This window comes from Chiloscyllium punctatum, chromosome 11 (genome assembly GCF_047496795.1).
Source record: "Chiloscyllium punctatum isolate Juve2018m chromosome 11, sChiPun1.3, whole genome shotgun sequence".
Lineage (NCBI taxonomy): Eukaryota > Metazoa > Chordata > Chondrichthyes > Orectolobiformes > Hemiscylliidae > Chiloscyllium > Chiloscyllium punctatum.
The window spans coordinates 94254401-94277673 of record NC_092749.1 but is presented as its reverse complement, the minus strand read 5'-3'; the positions used below and the strand labels follow the sequence as shown (position 1 = coordinate 94277673).

The following is a 23273-nucleotide window of genomic DNA, read 5'->3' as shown; positions in this document are numbered from 1 at the left end:
AAGGCAGGGGCAGAGGGTGTAAGAAGCAAGATTGACTACCAAATGGGCACAATGTTGCAAGTACTTCTGTCTGCGTTGTTTGCTGTTGCTTTGGTCCATTCAGATGGCAAGTAACCGATATCTCTTGTTGTATCTGTAAATATTGGATGCTATAAACTTACTGGAATGCTTTGTGCTCTGTGCAATTGTTGAAGGAGGTGGAGAGCATAAAAGCAGCACCAGAGGTAGGGTTGTCACAGCAAGATTAAGTGTGCTGTTTGCATTGAATTGGAGAGGATGTGGCTTCTGCTGCAGCAGCTCGTTAAAACTTGTTACATTCGGGAAGCTTGTAACCGAAGGTTTTGTCAGCGATGTCTGCTTTAGTTCCAGTAGCCCGCGTTCATTGATTTTGTCAGCCCCATAAATCAGCTAAGCTGCAAGTTTGTGTCCAGTTCAGTTACAGCATTTGAAAGTGCGCAAATAACCACTTTTTAAAATTATACTCCATACACTGCTGTTTTCTTCTTTCCCAGCCCCTCTCCCCCAATTAGTTGTGTGCTGAACCCATGTGATTAAATGTGTTACAGGTCTACAGTATCTTGTCAGCTTTCCATTATACGTCATCTCTATGTGTACTTAAATGTTGATATCAAATGCTAACCTTTTGAAACTTTGAAACAAACTAACAGTTCAGCTCAACACAAGGTAATACTGAAAGAAAAGCCAACCAAGTCCATTGCGTCAAGCTGATGAAAAGATTTGAATTGGATATAATAATTTCCAATTGATATGTGACTGCATCTTCATTAAGTAAAACCCAGAAGCCTCATCTACTGTATTTTAAAAATCTGTAATTATGTTCAGGACCTTGGGATTGTGCTATAATTAAAAAATGATTTTCATGCAAAGGTGAAAGGAGCTAAAATTGATGATTATAAATACTCTCTTTCTATTGGTGAATCCAAAATAAAAGGATATAAATGTTTCGAACCAGCCAGATAATGGGAAATTCTTTCAGATGATGGATGACAAGATTGTGAAATGGACGGCTACTTAGAACAGTTGAAGCTCAGTGTATTCATGTCCTTAAGGTGTGTAAAGGGAACACAGCGATGCAGAGGCAGGCTGGATGTAATTGGAGGAGGCTGATTTGGAGTAGAAACATTGGATTTGTTGAGCTGAATGGCCTGTTCACTTCTGTACTGCAGATCTCCTGACAACAATGAACATTGTAAACTCAATCATAACTTCAGTAACTTTCTGTGTCTATTGGTTTGTCCGAACAAACTCCTCTCTTGTCACCACTGCAGTCATTTTTAAGACTAAGAAAGGTGTTGCTGAAAAATTGTCATGTTGTCGGTTTTGTCTTTCACTCAGTAAGACAGAACTGCAAGAATATCAAACCATGAGTGTAAACTCTTGATTCTCTTCTGATCTTGCTATCAAAATGAAAAGCTTCAGGTTTTTTTTAAGCAATATTCAGGTTCTGTACTTCCCAAGCAACTATTTTAAAGATGTTGACCCATCTTTAATTCTTAGAATTCACTGCATTTGATGATGCATTTGAACAGTTGAATAGTTTGAATAGTTATCATTTGTAATGAGAAATATTCTTTTGTCATGTTGTTTGTGTCTGACAGTAGAAGTGGACTGTTGCCCTATTTCCAAAAAAAGGAAACTCCAGAAATTGACAGTTTGGACATTAAACTATCAACAGGATGTAGAGACTTGATTAATTTTCTTTCAAAATCATATGTTAAACTTTAATCTATATTTGCAGCTGTAGTATGTACCTTATTATCTACAGCAGGAAGTATAATCCTGTAATTAACCCTCCAAAACCACTAATTGTGACTAATTCTACTGAATGCCTCACACTATTCAGAAACTGTTTAGCCTGCTGTGCATAGCTTACAAATTTACATCAATTATTTTAATTTGTTGTTTAGTCAAGGTTTTCATTTATAGTTTGCTTATTGTTAAACTGTTTTTTATCTTCTCCACTCACCCCTGTGTATTCTTAGTATTCAGCCAAGGTTGCTTCCACTTATTAGAGTTTACAGTGTAAAAACAGATCTCTTGGTTGAATTGGTCAATGCAAGCAGACATCACAGTAATGATGGGTGAATGAGATTTGGTGCCAGTTCAGAATACAAGCAGCTTTTCTGTCAGAGATGGGATTGAAAGTCTTTCTGGATTATTCTGCGATTTCCAGGGATTGAAGGGTACTCTTCACTGCTGCAGGCAATCTTGAGAAGAAAACAATAAGGATATTAAGTTGGACTTATTTTACATGTTATTTGGATATTGTACCTGTTCCAAAAGTACTTGAAGAGTGGGTTGAGGGTGGGAAGACTTTAATGATGTTTAACTCCAGTTGTTGACAATAGTCTGTTTTGTTGTCTTTCTGATAGACTGTGTGGAAGCAGTAGGCCGAAAGAGTGGACTAAAAGTAAGAGTTTAGGAGACAGCAATTTGAGGAAGAAAGTCATGTCATTAAAGCATCAGAAATAAATCTAAAAACAGATCTCTCAAGTTTAATTAATAACTATTCATTCTCAGCAGGACTTATTGATCTCATCAAAGCTTAGTTTAGATAGTTTTAAAACTTCTGTTTGCTATGTGTTTACCAGAACCCACTTCTCATCCAATTTTAAAACTGTGCAACAAATTAGAATTGTTGGAGACACTGAGGCCATTCAGCTGGATAAACACTGTTGGGAAGTATGCCAACAAGAGGTTGCCAATGCTTGCACCCCTGATGTAAAGGAGTTTAACTTCACCTCCTTAATTAACTTCTCTCAGGGTTTGTGGTCAGACACCACAACCCATTGTTGGTCTTGGGTTAGTGTTGGTACAGTTTTGAGTGATGACAGGTTCATTGTGATGGGATGGATTGACCATTAGCTCCTATGACTTATGTCTTCTCGCTTTACCTTATGTCTATTTATTTTGGCAATCAGTGAAATCTGTGCCCTCTGGTCAGTGACCCTACTGCCAAGTAAAACAGTTTCTGCTTGTGTACTCGTGTCAAAACCTCTCATTTAAAACAAAAAAATGAAGCTGACCAAACTTAAATTTCCTTAACCTTGGAGGAAAACTATCTTAGCCACTGTTGTTTGGAGACAGTAAAGACTGCAGATGCTGAAAGTTAGAACCAATAGATGTGGAACTAGAGAAGCACAGCAGCTCAGAAAGCATCAGAGAAGCAGCAAAGTCAATGTTTTGTGCTGGGACCCTTCATCAAGCATGACCTTCTCCAGTTCTACATCTACTGACTTGGCTACTATTGTTTCCTGCAGAACTAAAGTCCTATACACTTGGTGTCATTACAGTAAATCACACCTCTATTGTATCCATGGCCTTTATATGTTTCTGTTTTTAAAAAACAGTAATCAGGGATCCAATTTCCATTTATTATCTGGGCTCAGTAAGCTGCTGAGGTGGTAAAACAGCATATAGGTGTCCAGAGATGTGCAGTTTAGGTGGATTGGTCATGCTAAATTTCCCATAGTGTCCAGGGCCAAGCAGGCAAGGTGGATTAGGCATGGGAAGTGCAGGGCTACAGGGATAGGGTGGGGGGTGGGTCTGGGGTGAGATGCTTTTCAGAGGGTCATTGTGGATTCGGTGGGCTAATTGGCCTGCTTCTGTGATTCATAGTTGTCATGCATTGCCCAGGTAAGTTGACCTGTTTCCCACTTTGTTCATGACTGTGTTTTTTCTTGTGATATTCCAGCTGTTGGCATGACAGAAAAGACACCAGTTGGGCCAGGATTTCTCCAAGATGTCAACACCACTGACTCTGGTGTTCAAAATGCCAGCTTAATTGCAATCTATGGTTACAACAACCAATCAAATGACATCTTTCTGTTTAAAGTTCAGAAGATACATAAAGCACAAGTACAGGTAAGAAACGTTATATCTAAGTGCTGCAAAAAAAAGCAACGTTTGATTCCTCCATTCTTCTGAAATTGACCAAGAATACTCAGTCTGGAGAACAACACACAAATCAGAGATTTACAACTGTACAATTGTATGCAAATGACAATTTAAACAAGATTAGTGGTGAGCTTTTTAAGGAATCACTGAACCCCAAAGAAAAATATTCATGGACAAGTATCTGTGCATCCAACATGTTTGATTCCCATCACCTGAAGTAGGAGTGTAAGGGAACAGTAACACTGCACAACCTTCAGGAGTATAGTACATTCCACTGTTTCAGAGGTCCTTGACTCTACCACTCGTAAGCATCACAATCAGTTTGATGAGAACAATGAAGAAACTACTGGAAGAAAAATGTCACCTCAAGAGTCTTCCTGAATGGCTAGTCATCAGTATTCAAGTCCCATGCCTACCAAAATATCTGCAGAACTATCCAGAATAAGCTTTGAAGGTCTCATGGCATAGTGGTAATATTACTCAGATATTCTCCAGATGCCCAAGCTAGGGCCCATGGGTTCAAATCTCGAGTTTAAATTCCATTAATAAATCTAGTTTCTATCATGGTGACCATGACAACTAGCATCTTTTGTTGGAAAAGCCCATTTGTTTCAACAGTGCCCCTTTAGGGAATAAAATCTGCTATTTGGTGTGGCCGATATGTGACTCCAAGATCTTTAGCAGAATGGTTGAGTCTTAGCCACCCTGATAACACTGTAGTAAATCACTCAAACCAAGCACAGTTATAGGATGGGTGACAGATGTCGGACTTGTCACATATCCCATGAAAGAATGTAAAAATCTCAGAAGCAAGACACTTGAATGAATTGGAAAGCAAGTTAATGTCAGTCATATGCAGACTCCAAAGAGTGGGAAAGGTTTGACAATTCTGAGATTTTTCTCTCCCACCAGTCTGCTGGTTCATTACTGATCCTCAGTGCTAACAGGTCAACACAGCTCACAGAAAATATCCAAACTCTCAGAAGATGGGCAGAACCCTTCAACCACATCCTTGATTGTCCTTCGTCCAGCAAGGAAGAAGCAATCAACATAATGCCATGGGTTTCCATAAGCTGCTCTCTCAATGTCTAACCTAGGCTCTCAGATACAAAATGGTTAAATTCCTATCAAATGGCCAAGCTCCAGGAGCTGATGCTAGCTACAAAGATAGAGATCAGTGCCTGGTCAAGAGGTTCACTGAACTCTTCCATTTTTTGTGGCAGCAATGACCCTCCCACAAGAATAAAAAGTCGACTTTGTTTGCCACCTGTACAAACAAAATGGAACTTGGTAATCTTGTTACAGTCAGAGAGGAGTGTATCACATCTCCATTGTGGATAAAAGCTATTCAAGATGACTTCATAAACGATTAAGCTCTCCAAGGAAGTACATCATGATTTATCGTTTGCCAATGATTGCACAACGGTTGCCAGTTCAGAGCTGGACTGACTTATTTCCAAAGCACGCAACAACTTTTGTCTTATAATTAGTATGTAGAAAACTATAATGATGTCCAACCTGCTCCAAAGCTTTAGTCTTTCTCCCTCTTCCTCTCTCTCTCTCTCTTCCTCTTTTTGTTTCTCTCCCTCAGAGTTATCCGCTAAGAAACTCAACCACTTTTCATTTGGGTTGCCTTCAGAGGCTTCTGAAAATTAGATAGTTAAACAACATAGCAGAGTCTCAGAGGTGTCCCCTCAACTGGCATATCAAACATCAACACTGACCCAGTCACAACATTGAGTGAAGCTGTTCCTCTAACTAAGGTGCTTGGCACTCATTTATCAAAGTGAATCTTCGATGAAGATAGTGAGTCTGGGATGTGTTCTGATGGTAGCCAAAGGATAAGCTACCACCTGAGGTTTTGGTAATGACTTTGAGTCCTGGAAGAAGCTCCCATATGATTACTGTCTGGTGCAACAAAATAAAAAATGCAGCTTCTCTTGAAAACACATGCATGCCAGAAGCAGAGAGAAAATGGAAAGGAAATCCCAAGCAAATAACTTTTTCAAAATGACGTCATCTGTGAGATCCATGACACCATAACGAATAGTACCAGGAGGAAGCCAATCAGCATCTCCAGCCTGCTCTGCCATTCAATAGGATCATGACTGATCCAACATTCCTCACATCCAGGTTCCTGCTGTCTCCCAGTACCTTTTATTTTTCTCTCTGCCGATCAATAATCTCTCAGCCTTAAATAGACACGAGGACTGTGCCCCACAGCTCTCTGTGGCAAGGAGACCCAAATCTCTAATTGAAGAAATTCCTCCTCAACTCAGTCTTAATTGGCACCTCTTTATTCTGAGACTATTTCACCTGGACTGAGACCCTCCTATGAAGGGAAACATCCTTTCAGCATTTATCCTGTCCAGCCCCTTAAGAATCTTTTATGTTTCAATGAGATCACCCCTCATCCTTCTGAATTCCAGTGAGTACAATCACAACCTGTTTAACCTTTGCTCAGAAGACAAGGCCTCCATACCCAGGATTATCCTAGTGAGGTTTCTCTGAACTGTCTTCATTGAAATAATCTCTTTCCTTTAAATAAGGAGTCCAAAACTGCTCATGGTACTCCAGATATGGTCTCACCAGCAACTTGTACAATGCAGGAAGACTTCCCTGCTCTTATACTCCAACATTCCTTTAGCTTTCCTGAATACTTGCTGCACCTGCATGCTAGCTTTCTGTGTTTCATGCACAAGTATCCCCAAGTCCCTTTGTGTTGCAGTTTTTCCTCCATTTAAATAATGCTTTGTTTTTTTTTATTCTCCCTAGGAGACAGTGGGGACTGCAGAAGCTGGAGAAATCAGAGTTGGTGTGGTGCTGGAAAAGCACAGCCAGTCAGGCAGCATCTGAGGAGCAGGAGAGTCGACGTTTGTGAAGAGGGGGCCTGCCCGAAACATTGACTCTCTTGCTCCTCGGATGTTGCCTGACCTGCAGTGCCTTTTCCAGCACCGTGCTTTATCAACTTTTATTCGCCTTTGCAAAATGAACAACTTCCCTTTGTTTTTCTCTCATTATACTCCATTTGCCAACTTTTTGCTCCTGTATTTAGGCTATCAATATGTCCCTTAAGCTGTTTGTATCCCTCTTGCAATTTGCCTTTCCATCTATTTTTGTGTTCCCTGCAAACCTCACTACAGTACACTATCTTGTCCTACATGAACAAAGGTTCCATCTGCTTCCTCCACTCGTTCCAAACTTTCGAACTTGCCCTGCAAACATAACCTGCATTTTCCTCTCTGGTTCTTTTGCCAATTACCTTAATTTTGCATCGTCTGACTGTAGACCTTCAACATCAGTGGAAAGGGTTTTATTTCCTTTGTTACTCCATCAAAATCCCCTTAATTTTGAGCATCTGCATTAAATTCCTCCTTTCCCTTTTCTGCTCTTAAAAATAATGTCAGCTTCATTATTCTCTGCACATCAACTCACCTTGCTACCAAACCAGCAAGCTTCCACTGCCGCAGGGCCTTGAACTCTTATTATTAACTATGATTAAGGAGAGCAGGTTGCAGCAATGGGTGAGAGCTGACACAAAGCAGAGTCGTTCGCAAAAAGTAAGTTTCTTTTTAGAGCCAGTTGGGCGATGCAAAGCTAAGCAGTTACCGCCGCAACACTGGTCAGTGAGTTTAATTACAGAAAAGCATGTTTTTTTTTCAGACCTGCACATTTATATAGAGGAACTGGTTACATGATTGACTTCAGACAAAAGAGGGAAAGGTGTATTTAATGTTTTCAATCAAACTGACAATGCCCTCAAGTTTACGACCTTTTGTTTACCTTGGAGCTAAATATGATGTGGTTGTCTTGGTAAAATACAAGAACATTTTGCAAATATGGTCCTGCACATACATCAGAGGAAGCTAAGGATTTGAAATGCTTACACTTTAGAGTAAGATGAACCTTCTTTACACTCCAGTCTTGCCTTTTATCAGCAATTTAAGAATAAATCAATTTGACAAACAGTTTGAGCAGCTATGTTCTAAGAAGATATTAAAAAGAACTTATTTTCTATTCAAGGTTGTTGCTGGTCTGAAATATTTTCTCTATGTTGATATTGGAAGAACAGTGTGTCGCAAAGGAAAACCATATAATCTCAAATACTGTTCCTTTGAAACACATCCACTGCTGATTAAGGTAAAACAATTCTTCCCTCATTATTTGACCCTATATTTGAAAGGCTGCTAATATCTACACAAAATTAAACATGGGAAATTAGTGATAGTCCTGATGAACTAGTATTCCAGAAGCCTAGATAATGCGCTGGGTCAGAGTTTGAATCTCACCATGGCAAATGTGGATTTTATTTTTAAAATTGGGATTAAAAGTCTAATGCTGTCAATAGTCATAAAAACCGATTGGATTCACAAATGTCCTTTTAGGAAAGGAAATCTGCCATTCTGGCCTAATATGGTCCACATGTAAATCCAGTCTCTCAATTGTCCTCTGAAACTAACAAGCACACCAGTCTGTTGAAGATTCCTGATGAAGGGCAATTCTTCTGCTTCTCGGATGCTGCCTGGCCTGCTGTGCTTTTCCAGCACCACTCTAAACATGACACCACTTTGTGTCAATTCTCAAAAGGAATTGGGCTGGATGTACCACCTGGCACCAATGAAGGCACTAGAAACAGCAACAGTAAATGCAGCCTTGTTGATCCTGAGGTGTCCCCCTGTCTAACATCTGGGAGCCAAAATCACAACTAGTGCAACAATTGGGAGAACTGCCTCATAGAATAGACAAGCAACAGCCTGATATTGTCTGTAAGGCAAGATTTGGTGGGAGTCACTAAGTCCCAGACTACATCATCACCATCTATAGGCATGTCCTGTCCCATCAGCAGAACAGACCGACAGAGCTGGAGGCACAGTAGTAAACAGTCAGGAGAAAATGATCATGGGAGTCCTGGACATTTATTTTGGACCCCATGAAATCTTAGGGTATCTGGTCAAACATGGACAAGGAAAGCTCCTGCTGGTTATCTCTTTGCACTCCCCACCCCCATTTCAGCTGGTGAATCAATACTCCCCACATAATGAGCACCACAGAGGAAGCAGCGAGAGTGGCAAAGGTGCAGAATACACTATGGGTGGAAGACTTCAGCACCCATCATTCAGGAGTGGCTCTGCAGCAGCATTACTGACTGAAATGCTCCAAGACCTAAAGGATATAGCTGCTAACTTGGGTCTGTAGCAGGTGGAGAAGGATCTATCAGGACCCATGTGGGAAGGTTAGCTGCTCCTCAAACCCCACTATTACTGGAGTCAGTACAAAATTTAAAGATAACATGAAAGATGCCAAGTTACCTGCCTGACGGACTTGGAGTCGTAGAGTCACAGAGATGTACAGCATGGAAATAGACCCTTTGGTCCAACTCGTCCATACCAACCAGATAGTCTAATCTAATCATGTCCCATTTGCCAGCATTTAGCCCATATCCCTCTAAACCCTTTCTATTCATATACCCATCCAGACGTCTTTTAAATTCTGTAGTTGTACCAGCCTCCACCACTTCCTCTGGCAGTTCATTCCATACACTCACCACCTTCCATGAGGAAAAAGTTGCCCCTTAGATATCTTTTATATCTTTCCCCTCTCACCCTAAACCTATGCCCTCTAGTTCTGGACTCCCCGACCCAGGGAAAAGACTTTTGTCTATTTACCCTATCCATGCCCCTCCTAATTTTGTAAACCTCTATAAGGTCACCCCTCAGCCTCCAACGCTCCAGGGAAAGCAGTCCCAGCCTGTTCAGCCTTTCCCTATAGTTCAAATCCTCCAACCATGGCAACATCCTTGTAAATCTCTTCTGAACCCTTTCAAGTTTCACAATATCCTTCCGATAGGAAGGAGACCAGAACTGCACATAATATTCCAAAAGTGGCCTAGCTAATGTACTGTAATGCTGAAACATGACCTCCCAACTCCTGTACTCAATACTCTGCCCAATAAAGGAAAGCATACCAAATGCTTTCTTCACTATCCTATCTACCTGCAACTCTACTTTCAAGGACTATGAACCTGCACTCCAAGGTCTCTTCGTTCAGCAACATTCCTTAGGACCTTGCCATTAAGTGTATAAGTCCCAAGCGAAAGTGAGGACTGCAGATGCTGGAGATCAGACTCAAGAGTCTGTTGCTGGAAAAGCATAGCAGGTCAAGCAGCATCCGAAGAGCAGGAGAATTGACGGTTTGGGCATAGGCCCTACAACAGGAATGAGGCTTGTGGGCCAGGGTGCTGAGAGATAAATGGGAGGTGGCGGGGGGGGGGGGGGGGGGGAAGGTAGCTGAGAAAGCGATAAATGGATGAAGGTGAGGGAGAAGGTGATAGGTTGGGGGTTGGAGCAGATAGGTGGGAAAGATGATGGACAGGTCCGGAGGGCAGTGCCGATTTGGAGGCTTGGGACTGGGATAATGTGGGGGGAGGGGAAATGAGGAAGCTGTTGAAATCTACATTTATCCCGTGTGGTTGCAGGGTCCCAAGGCGGGATATGAGGCGTTCCTCCTCCAGGTTTTGGGTGGTAACAGTTTGGTGGTGGTGGTGGAGGCCCAGGACCTGCATGTCCTCGACAGAGTGGGAGGAGAAGTTGAAGTGTTCAGCCATTGGGCATTGGAGTTGGTGGGTGCGGGTGTCCCTGAGATGTCCTCTGAAATGATCCACAAGAAGGCGTCCTGTCTCCCCACTGTCAAGGAAACCACACCAGGTGCAACAGATGCAGTAGATGACATTGGTAGAGGTGCAGGTCTGATGGATGTCGAATGGTACTTTGGGGCCTTGGATGGAGTTGAGGGGAGTGGTGTGGGCACAGGTTTTGCACTTCCTGCGGTGGCAGGGAAAGGTGCCAGGAGTGGGGTGTGGGCTGGTGGGCGGGGGGAGGGGGGGTGTAGACATGACGAGGGAGTCACGGAGGGTTTAGTCTTTTCAGAACACTGATAGGGATAGGGAGGGAAACATATCTCTGGTGGTGGGATCCATTTGAAGGTGGTGGAAGTGGCGGAGGGTGATGCGATGTATGCGGAGGTTGGTGGGGTGGAAGGTGAGGCCCAAGAGGGTTCTGTCCTTGTTGCATTGGGAGGGGTAGGGTTCAAGGGCAGTGGTGCGTGAAGTGGAGGAGATGCACTGGAGGGCTTCTTCAACCATGTGAGAAGGGAAGTTACGATCTTGGAAGAAGGAGGCCATCTGGGACTTTCTGAGGTGGAATTAGCCATCCTGGGAACAGATGTGGTGGAGGTGGAGGAATTGGGAGTAAGGGATGGCATTTTTTACAGGAGCTAGGGTGGGAGGAGGTGTAGTCTAGGTAGCTGTGGGAGTCTGTGGGTTTATTGTAGATGTCTGTAGTTAGTCAGTCACTAGTGATGGAGAGGTCCAGTAAGGGGAGGGAGGTGTCTGGATGGTCCAGGGAGGTGTCTGAGATGGTCCAGGTGAATTTGACGTCGAGGTGGAAGGTATTGGTAAAGTTGATGAACTGTTCAAGTTCCTTGTGGGAGCACAAGGTGGTGCCGATACAGTCATTGATATAGCGGAGGAACAGGTAGGGGATGGTGCCAGTGTAACTGCGGAAGGACCTTTCCACGTAGCCAACAAAGAGACAGGCTTAACTGGGTCCCATGCAGGTGCCCATGGCTACTCCTTTGGTCTGACATTTGCCTTTCCAAAATGCAACACCTCACATTTATCTAAATTAAACTCCATCTACCACTCCTCAGCCCATTTGCCCATCTGGTCAAGGTCCCCTTGTATTCTGAGGCAACATTCTTCATTGTCCATTACACCTTCAATTTTGCTGTCATCTGCAAACTTACTAGCTATGCCTCCTATGTTCACATCCAAACCATTTATATTAAATGACAAAAAGCAGTGGATCCAGCACTGATCCTTGTGGCATACCACTGGTCACAGGCCTCCAGTCTGAAAGGCAGCCCTCCACCACCACCCTCTGTCTTCCACCTTGGAGCAAGTTCTGTATCCAAATGGTTAGTTCACTCTGTATTCCATGAGATCTAACCTTGCTAACCGGTCTACCATAACAAACCTTGTCAAACACCTTACTGAAGTGCATATAGATCACGTCCACCACTCTGCCCTCATCAAACTTCTTCGTTGCTTCTTCAAAAAACTCAATCAGGTTTGTGAGACATAATTTCCCACACACAAAGCCATGTGGGCTATCTCGAACCAGTCCTTGCCTTTCCAAATACACGTAAGTCCTGTCCCTCACAAATCCCTCCAACAATTTGCCCACTACCAATGTCAGGATCACCAGTCTATAATTCCCTGGCTTTTCCTTACCACCTTTCTTAAATAGTGGCACAACGTTAGCCAACCTCCAGACTCCTAGCATCTCACTAGTGACTATTGATGATACAAATATCTCACTTCCCTGGCTTCCCATAGAGTTCTAGGGCACATCTGATCAGTCTCTGGGATTTATCCACCTTTACACATTTTAAGACATCAAACACCACCTCCTCTGTAATATGGACGTTTTTCAAGATATCACCATCTACTTCCCCACATTCTATATCCTCAATGTCCTTCTCCACAGCAAACAATGATGTAAGATCATTGTTTAGAATCTCCCCCATCTCCTGCAGTTCCACACATCGGCCGCCTTACTGGTCTTTGAGGGGCCCTATTCTCTCCCTAGTTACCCTTTTGTCCATAATGTGTTTATAGAATCCCTTTGGAATCTCCTTAACCCTATTTGCCAAAGCTATCTCATGTCCCCTTTTTACCCTCCTGATTTCCCTCTTAAGTGTCTGCCTTTGTATTCTTCTCGGGATTCACTCAACCTCTGTTGTCTGCACCTGACATATGCTTCCTTCTTTTTCTTCACCAAAACCTCAGACTTGGATTAATATAAGACACTGACCAGGGTTCCTGTACTTGTCAAGAACTACTACTGATCACAACCCCCTGACAAAACTAAATTGAATTATCAACATTGAAATAGAGGACTGGTTCTGAAGATTGTTTTGCTTCTAATCATCATTCTTCCATCACTTGCCCCCCCAACCGCACCACCATTTTATGTAGTGAATGTTCCAACATATGCACAAAGTACATCTTTTCTATCTTAAAAAATTAGCTATACAATTTACAATTGGACATCGGTTAATGTGAAATTTGTTCCTGGTGCTCAGCGATTGCAATTGAAGTTTACTGTCGTGAAAGTTAAATTAACTCGACTCAACTATTAGCAAGAGCATTCAGAAAGAGCTCTATTAATTTTAACCTCTGCATTACAGAGGGACCACCTGCACTTGACAAAAATGCCTTGTGCAAGGGCCCTGAGCATAATTCATATACTTGTCTTATACTGTTTCTTATCATGCTCTCAATGACAATGACTGTGAGGATTTGAGTTGTTATTCTTTCATTGTTGTGGACATACTGTTCATATATTTTTCTCTTGTTGAATATTTACAAAGTTCTGCAGAGACAAGCTGTCCCTCGACTGCAGACTTCAGCAAAATGTCAGAAAGTTTTAAATTTAGTAAAGCGTTGTCTTTCAGATTTCAGAGTAAATGGATTTCAGAGTAAATATTAATTTTGTTAATTTTCCATTACAATCTCCAACAAGCTAATGTGCATGTGTGCAAGGTTCATCTTGGCTTGATATTTTGTCTTCCTTGATGTCATTGCTGGAATTCCAGCTTTGCAAACATGGACCAGAATGACGCTGTGTTCATTCGAGCATTCACATTGAAATGTCTCCACCAGAATTTCACTGAGCTTTTTGAGAGAACTAATCCTTAAATGAGCTCTTTGAATAGGTATGAGAAGGAGGATGTCAGTTTAGCTTCATTATTCTTTTTAATGGGATGGTTTGTAGCCCACGAAAGTGCAAGGTTGTTCTGTTTTGAATTCTAGGAAAGGTTGTGGTGAATTTGGAAAATGGATTGGAAAGATGTGCTACCAACATGGGTTTTATTATATTAGTCTATATCAAAGAATGTTAGAGCTCAAACATATCAACTCCCATCCCCTCCCCACAGAGAAAAAGCTTCAGGATTTTCCTTTCGAATACATCAATTCTTTCACACTGGACAGAAAGGAGTTCTTCTATTTTTCATTTTTATTCAACAGATTCCTTTCTCTGAATGTGTTAGTCAGGTAACCAAACTAGTAAACTATAGGTTGTTCTTGCTGCAACTTGTCAAATTGGTCTCTTATCAATTTAGAGATCTGAGATGAAAGATATAGATAAGCATTCTGCCTTGAGAGAGAGCCACCACTTCACCTCTCTCTTTTTGAGCAAGAAATTGTGCTCTTGCCCACTTCCTTACAATATTCCACAATACACATGGATATGCATTCCATCCTGGGCCTCAGGTGCTTGAGGTGAGAGAGAAACATAGGATACTAGTGCAAAAGTAAGCCATTCAACTAACAAGCCTACACCACCATCCAACTAGATCATGGCTGATCTTTAACCTCAATGCAATTTTTCCTAATGCTACTCCCATTTCCTTTATTATTTTTAATATCTAAAAAACCATCGATCTGGCTTGTAAATACTCTGACTGAGCCCCATCTGCTTCTGGGTTACACAGTTCTAAAGAGTACACTCTCCAAATGAATAAATTGCTCCAAATCTCAGTGCTACCTCTTATTTTGAGATTGTCCCCTTGTTCTAGATTCCCCAGGCAGGTGAACCACTTTTCTCGCCTGTCAAACCCCGTAAGAACTTTGCATGCTTAAATAAGGCCACCTCATCTAAATGTCAGTGATTGCAGGTCCTGTTTCTTCAATGTCTCCTCACAGGACAATCGCAGCATCTCAGAATCAGTCAAAGTACGCAATACTCCAGGTGTGGCCTCAACAAGGCTTGATACGATTGGAGTAAGACTTGGGCTGAGTAGAGTCAGGAAATCATTTTTTCTACTGAACACCTTCTAATTAAGATTGATGGGGCTCAAAGAGTTCGCAGGGTGGTCACTGCTAAAGACTAGGCTGTGGCCTTTGAAAATGGAAGCACCTCAGATCTTTGAAGATAAGACATTTCGGACAGAGGCCCCATGGGAAAGAGGGGAAATCCTTCCACAGAGATTAGTCAGGACTGTGGGGCTGCTATTCCTGCCCACAGTCGTGTCTGTGGACCAAGAAACCTCTAAATTGGATGGTATTCCTCCTGGCTAGGACAGGAAAGCCATTTCCATTATGGTGTCCAAACATCATGGAAGCTCCTCCACTATGACAGAATGCTCATTAGCCCCATAAGGTGACCATCAATTGGAGTTTGAATTATAAATTGATTTAACTGTCTCCTTGACATGGTGGGGGGTGGGGGGAGGGGACGGGGAGGGGAGGTGGTGGTGGCTCATGTGATACAGTGGTACAGTTCCTATATCTGAACTGGGAGACCCAAGTTCAAGTCCCATCTACCCCAGTGGCATGTCAATAACATATTTGAACAGGTTGATTGAACAGTAGTGGCTAGCCTACCGGCCATGCAGCCTGCTGTGTGGAAACTGTCCCGGTAGTAAGACAACTTTCCTGTCTCAGCTACCCACCTCTTCACCTGCCCCTTCCAAGCTCCGTGAAGGAATCTCTTGCAGGATCGATCTCAGTGGAAATAAGCAAATATTCCAGATAGCTCAAGGTATAGATATTTTCCTCCTCAAACTGCTCAGAGATGTTACTGCACACCTTTGGTGCAGGTGGGACTTGTACCTAGGTCTCCCAGCTCAGAGGCAGGGATTCTACCATCACACCACAACAGCCCCTTTCGTATAGTGTAGTATATTTTTGATGGTACAAACTTGATGGCTGAAGGGCTTTTTCTGTATTGTAGGATTCTATGAACTTAAACTCAATTAATAAATCTAAAATATAAAGTTTGTTTCAGTAAGGTTGACCAGGATGCCAGCCACCATAAACTAGTGAACGAGGTAGGGCTTTTCTCAATACTGCCCCTGAGCAAAGGAAATATACCATCCTTTGCAGGTCTGGCCATTACTCAAGGTGCATTGTCTTCAACTTTATTTTACAAATGCGATGCTTTTTAGTTGCTGCTAAAACTCCATCGATGCAGACCCCATCCCCCATGCAATTTGTCTGACTGATCACCACTGAAGTTATTAATTCCTCTGACGATGTCATCTGAACACCAGTAAACAACAAGGTAATTGTTATGCAGACAATCAATGCATCACAAAACTGTCGCTTGACATTGTTTTCCTATTGATGATGCTGCTTCTGCTTTCCAAACATTTCCCTTATGATTTTAAGCTCATATGGCATTAACAACTCCTCAACAATTGCAAGCTTTTTTAAAATCAATTCTCTGTGCCATTAAGTAAGTGACACCATAAGATTTTCTTTTGTTGTAACTGCGGATTGCATTTTGGTACTGAACATTTCCATGGCCTTTTGCTTACAAGAATATAAGCATTTCGGGTCCTCAGTTGCTCATGTTCAGTAACTAAATGTTTCTTCAAATTGAAGGATTTCAGGTGTACTGGGCAGTACTTGCACAGAAATTGCACACGGCAACTCCACTTTGGTACAAATAAAATCAGTAAGTAGCCATATTTACATTTCCTTAATTGTCCATTTAATTTTACATCTCTTTACTCCACCTTTGTGTTTCTTCAGCCTTTGTGGTTGAACTTGATGAAGGACTCTGAGGGACCTTAATAAAAACAGAAAGAACTGCGAACACTGTAAATCAGAAACCAGGGACCTTGGGTTGTATGTTGACCAGGACAGGTAGATAAAGAAAGAGTAAGGATTAGCTGTCTTTATTAGTCAAGGCATTAGTTTAAATGCAGAGATGATGCAATTCTGGAATTCATATTGCATTACACTGGAGAGGGTGAAAATGAGATTTACCAAGATGTTGACTGGGTTGGAAAATTTTAGTGATGGGAAACATGGGTTTGAATTCATAGCACATTGGTCCTAGTAGTCAGGAAGAAGGGAACTGATCTGATAGGATGGGATTCAGCTGAATCACACTGGAGGAAGGAGCTGTTGGTTGCATGAAAAATTAGAAAAATGAAAGGTAAAGGAGAACGTAGGATTGTAGGTTAGTGATGGGGCTGATTGTTGAACAGAACTTGACAATGTCTTCTTCTACCAATGAACCATAACAGTAGGGACATTTGATTAACAGAACCAACTGAAAGGTTTTCTGTCACAAAGCATTCAGAAAAGGGTAAGTAAACTGATGGCACAAATCAAGGTAAATGAATATGACCAAGACAGAAACTTGAAATTCAGGGATATTTGACCTTTCAGAAAGATGGGCTGGATGGAAAAGGTGGTGGGATAGCACTATTTAGGACAGAGTGAGAGACATTCTCTGATCAGTTCATGTAGAGTCTATTTGAGGGAATGTTTTAAAAACAAGTAGCAAGGGAAAGAAGACAATCGTTGTGTATAGACTCCAAACAGTAGCCCCTCTGGGAAAGGCTATAAATCAACAAACAATAGCACCTAAAAAGAATAGAGCAATAATTATGAGTCATGTTGATTGGGTTAATCAAATTGGAAAGCTTGCTATGAGAATCAATTCATACAGTGCATTAGGGATAGTTTCCTAGAGCAATATGTCATGCAGCCAATTAGAGAACAGGCTATCTTGCATCTGGTCATGGGTAATGAGGCAGGTTTAATAAATGACCTCACAGTAAAAGGTCCTCTAGGAAGTAGTGATCATCACATAATCAAGTTTGGTTTATGTGGGAAGTGTGGGTTAGAAACAATTATTTAAATATTACAATGAAATTGGAATAAGGGTAGTTAAGGTTAACTGGGCAGACAGGTCAGCAGAAATGATAGTATGCAAGCAGTGCCAGACTTTAGAGGGGTAATTAATGCCTCTCAGTAAAAATGTATCCTAGTAAGGAGGAAATATTCAGAGAGGGAGAAGCCACCTTGGCTCACCAAGGAAATTAAGGAGAGTATAAATTTGAAAGAAAAAGCATGTAGGGAGCCCAAAGTCAGTGAAAGACCCAAAGACTGGGATAAATTCAGAACCCAGCAAAAGATGACTGAAAAGATAATAAAGACAGAAATTAAACTATGAAGGCAAATTAATGAGGAATATGAAACCTGACAATAAAAGCTTCTCTAAATACATAAAAAGGAAGAGAAAGGTCAGAGTGAACAAAAGACTGCTTAGAAAATGAACATGTGGAGATAGGAACAGGAAATGGCAATGGGGCTGAACAGATATTTTGCATCAGTCTGTATGGTGGAAGATACATCAAAAGTTCTACTAATATTAAAGAATAAGTGGTGAGGAATTAAGTACTATCACTATCTCTAGAGAAGTAACTTGGAAAATCATTGTCTAATCAAGCAAATTAACATGGCTTCATGAAGGAGAAATCACATATGACTAATTTATTAGTGTATTTAGAGGAATTCTCAACCAGAGTGGATAGAGGGGAGCCAGTAGATGTGTTGTATTTGGACTTCCAGAAGGCATTCAACAAGGTACCTCAATGAAAGTTGTCATAAGAGCCCATGATGTTGGAAGTAGAATATCGGCATGAATAAAGAATTGGCCAATGGGCAAGAAACGGGGAGCGGGGATTTGGAGTTCTTTTTCAGATTGGCAACCTAGAACCAGTGCAGTTCCACAGGGAACGGTGCTGGGACTGCAAATGTTTACAATTTATGTATATTAATGACTGTAGCCAAATTTGTTTGCAGATGATAGAAATACATGGAAAACAGGATGCAAACAGTTTACAAGGAGCTATTAATAGATTAAATAAATGAGCAAAAAGTTGAGAGATGGAGTATAATGTGATAAAATGTAAAATTGTTGCCTTTATTTAAGGAAAGATATCATTGCATTGGAGGCAGTTTTCAGAGAAGATTCACTTGGATGATCCCCAGTATGGAGGGATTATCTTCTGAGAAACATCTAAACAGGCTGGGACTCCATTCACTGGAGTTTAGAAGAATCAGTGATGATCTCAGTAAAACATGTAGGATTCTTAAGGGGCTTGACAAGGTAAATTCTAAGAGAATGTTTCCCCTCATGGGAGAACCTCGGACCAGAGAGCATAGACTCAGAATAAAGGGTTGTCAATTTAAGTCTGAGATGAGGAGTATCTTCACCTCTGAGTGTCAGTGGAACTCCTCGCCACATAGAGCTGTGGGGTCAGAATCCTTGTGTATAATTAAGGCTGAGATAGATGCTTGATGAGTCGGGGAATCAAGGGTAATGGGGAAAGGGCAGGAAAGTAGACATGAGGAATCTCGGATCAGCCATGATCCTATTGAATGGTGCAACAGCCTTGAGGACTGAACAACCTACTCCTGTTCCTATCTCATAGAGTCTTATGGTCTAAGAGATTGGATAAACTGGAGTTGATTTCCTTGGAGCAGAGGAAGCTGGGGGGGGGGGGGGGGGGGGGGGGGGGAGCGGGACATGATTTGATCTGCATAAAATAATGAGGGCATAGACAAGAAGAAACTGTACTCATTGGTGGTGGTTTCGATGACCAGGGACATAGACTTAAGGTATGGGCCAGAGGCTTAAAGGGCATGTGAGGAAAAGCATTTTCACGCAAAGGGTGGTGGGAATCTGGAACCCACTGCCTGTGGAGGTGCTAGAGGCAGAAGCTCTCATCACATTGAAGGAATGTTTCGATGTGCTCTTGCAATGTGAAAAAATACGAGGCTATCAGGCAGTTTCTGGAAAATGGGCTGATGATAATTAGATGGTTTTTGAGTGATACAAAAATGCACTGAAGGGCTTTAATCTGTGCTGTAGACTGTCTGACTCTGACTTCCTGTACCATTGTTCTCTGAGTTTTGTTGTTAACCTAACAAACCTGTTGGTGTCTGAATTAAATATCCATCCATGGACTGGATGGAGCATTAGAGACTGTCAACAGTCATAGGTTAATCTGGTCCATCTCTGCTTTGGGGGGGCTACACATCTCTGCATTATTTGAAACTGCATTTCCTCAGGCTACAACCCCACCTTTTCAGAAACAGTGAGCTTCACCAATTTAATATCACCCCTTAAATTTTTCATAATGTCTAATCATACTCAGTTTTATTGAACACTCTCTCTGTCTAGTGCCTTGAAATTCTAAACAAGGTAATAGAGTCATAGAACATGGAAACAGACCCTTCCATCCAACTCATCCATGCTGACCAAACTAAACCAGTCCTATTTGCCTGCATTTGGCAGTTACTCTTCTAAACCTTTTCTATTCATGTACCTATCCAAATATCTTTTTAAATTTTGTAACTATACCTGCATCTACCATTTCCTCTGGCAGCTCATTCCACGTATGAACCACCTTCTGTGAAAAAGTTGCCCCTCAGGTCCCTTTTAAATCTTTCTCCTCTCACCTTAAAATTGCGTCCTCTAGTTTTGAACTCCCCTACTGCAGGGAAAAGTCCTTTGCGTTTTGCTGTATCTATGTCCTTCATGAACTTATAAACCTCCAGAAGATCACCCCTTAACCTCCTACTCTCCAGTGAAAAAAGTCTCAGTTTATCTAGTCTCTCCTTATACCTCAAATTCTCCAGTCCTAGTAACATCCTTATAAATCTTTTCTATACTCTCCAATTCTCCAAACAAAGATACGCATGAGAATTCTTAGAGGCATGGCATTCTAACCAGAACTCCATCAATAAACACATTGATTTAGACCCTATCTACCTTACCTTGGAAAAAAGAACCGGAAATGACATTACCCACCTTAAGAAACCAAGACCTATAAATAGAGAGGCGGGACATACCACCAGCGCTTTACCGAAGACTCTCACTGATGATGTTACCTAGTATGGTGACAAAACATCTGGAAACAAACCTTCAAGCTCAGCGAGCAAACTTACAGACTTATCGTCAACCTGAGCTATAAATCTTCTCAAAAATTGCTAATATCATACTTTCTTCTGAGCACTGACAGATCCCAGGACCTTTTTCTGGAGCCCTAACTCAAACATCTCAAATTTCTAGAACTTCTAAAAGCATAGAGCCATCCAAAAGCCATATATTTCTCACTGAGTCCCAACTGCACAGACTCAGTACAGTTCATTGCCTTTTCAGCAGTCCAGCCAAACAATCCGTTTCTGTGTGGAGTTTACCTCTGTGTCTGTGTTCTCCAACAAACTGGCCCCAAAATTGCCCTAACATGACTCACCCTTGTTCCTGGGCTATATTGGATATAAGTAATATTTTGGAACAGTCAAAGTGGAATGCAAATGGAACAACCCTTTGGAACATTTCTGTTCCCTGAATGTTACAATGTTCCCTGATTGCTGATTCCCACAGTACAAATTGAAACAACAGAAGAAGGATTTGACAGAATACACTGATCCTTTATCAGGTGGGAGCTTTCCAAATTAATTGCTACTCTAACAATGCTATTGAGAGCACATGTGTGAAACTAATTGGAAAGCCCTTTCAAAAAGCTAACACTGATATGATTGCAAAATTGTAACCTTCAGGCTTGTACAATTGTGTACTGCATGATTCTGTAAAATGAATTTTTATTTGTAATTTATATCAATTTTTAATTTATTAGTGAGTGGCACAGTGGCTCAGTGGTTAGCGCTGCTGCCTCATAGCACTAGGAATCTGGTTTCAATTCCAGCCTTGAGCAACTGCCTATGTGGAGTTTGTACATTCTCCCCACATCTGTGTGGGTTTCTTCCCGCAGTCCAAAGATGTGCAGGTTAGATTAATTGGCTGTGCTAAGTTGCCCATAGTGTCCAGGAATTAGCCTTGAGAAATGCAAGGTTATAGGGATGGGGTGGGTCTGGGGGGAGAGGGGAGGGGCTGCTTTTTGAGGGATGAGTATGGGCTGAATGGCCTGCTGCCATACTGTGGGGATTCTATTACATTTTCTTGTACTGCCCTTCCACTAACCTTGTACATTTTTCTTTTAGCGATTGACTTGTCATTTTGAACTCTGGGTTGTTTTATGGAAACAAAGTTGGAAAGTGACTGAAACAAGTTGCCAGTGAATCCTTCAGGACTGTATTCGTTCCCTGTGCTAATACTTGAAGCATTTCCACAGAGTGGTGGAGTTACTATTCAATTTCACCATTTCTGTTTTCTGCCTGAAGTGTTGAAGAGAAGATTCAGTGTCCTGCATAATTCATGAAGAACTCCTCCTCATCTAGAAATGGCCATACTTTTACACTTTAAAGAATACAGCTGCTGCTATTGGAAGCTATACACGGTTTTTTTCGATGTTTTTTTCTTTGCCTTAATGGTATCAACCAACACATTTCAAATGAGTTATTGGTGATGTTGAATAAAATTACATTTTATAGATCTTTTTGCAAGCTCAGAATATCCCAAAGAGATTTACAACAAAGTGCTTTTGTAATATAGGAATATTGGCAAACATTTTGTGCAATGTCTTGTATCAGCATTGGTCAAATCCACTGTCGTCTGTTCTTCAAAATAAAGAAATTGAATCTTTTTACAGCAACTCAAGGTGAGATGAGATCCTGGCTTAGCACTGTTTCTGAAAGACAGTACTACCAACAGTGTGGCATTCTTTAAGTCTACACAGGGATTGAGAACTTAGATTATGTTCTTAAGAACTCTGAAATGGGATTTATACCGAAAGCCTGCTAAACACTGAAACAGATGTAACATCCATTAAGTCACAAGAGCTGGTCAATAATGCTGGAAATGCACAAGTCAACCAAGATCTTTAAAGGGACAGAAGAACAACTGAGCATGACGCTACTTCCCATTACCTGACGTTGACTGCACTGAGGAGACTCTTATTTTTAGACACGCTCTCTTTTACTTAGAGTTTTCAAAGTTGGTTAAAGTGCTACCACCATGGCTCGGTGGTAGCACTTTCTTGCCTCTGAGTTGGAAGATTGTTTGTTCAAATGTAATGAAGATGGTTATTAGTGGGTCCATTCTTCAGATAAAAAAGTTAGGCTGACATTAACCGCCTCAACTTGTCTACCCCCCCTCCCCCACTCCAACCTCTCACCCTCACAATGCACAGCCCTCCAATCCCTCTGCTCCAATCCCAACCTCACCATCAAGCCAGTGGATAAAGGGGGCGCAGTGGTAGACTGGCGCACTGACCTCTACACCGCTGAAGCCAAACGCCAACTCGAGGACACCTCTTCCTACTGCCCCCTCGACCATGACCCCACCCCCCCATCACCAAACCATCATCTCCCAGACCATACAAAACCTCATCACCTCAGGAGATCTCCCACCCTCAGCTTCCAACCTCAGTTCGGGAACCCCGCACTGCCCGGTTCTACCTCCTTCCCAAGATCCACAAGCCTGATCACCCTGGCCGACCCATTGTCACAGCATGCTCCTGCCCCACTGAACTCATCTCTACGTACCTCGACACTGTCCTATCCCCCCCGTAGTCCAGGAACT

At 41.8% G+C, this 23273-nt stretch overlaps 1 protein-coding gene across 2 annotated transcripts; it reads left to right on the top strand.

Annotated features, from left to right (window-relative positions):
- Window positions 1-22403, top strand: LOC140482619 (cystatin-F-like). Of its 2 annotated transcripts, XM_072580134.1 has the most exons (5): window positions 1-106; window positions 3716-3885; window positions 7942-8058; window positions 16370-16442; window positions 21794-22403. In XM_072580134.1, exons 1-5 carry the CDS (start codon window positions 43-45, stop codon window positions 21811-21813), a joined length of 444 nt encoding a protein of 147 aa, XP_072436235.1. In that variant the 5' UTR covers window positions 1-42; the 3' UTR covers window positions 21814-22403. The 2 variants fall into 2 exon arrangements, with proteins under 2 accessions (XP_072436235.1, XP_072436236.1); XM_072580135.1 differs by lacking the exon at window positions 16370-16442.
- The last annotated feature ends 870 nt before the right edge of the window (window positions 22404-23273 follow it).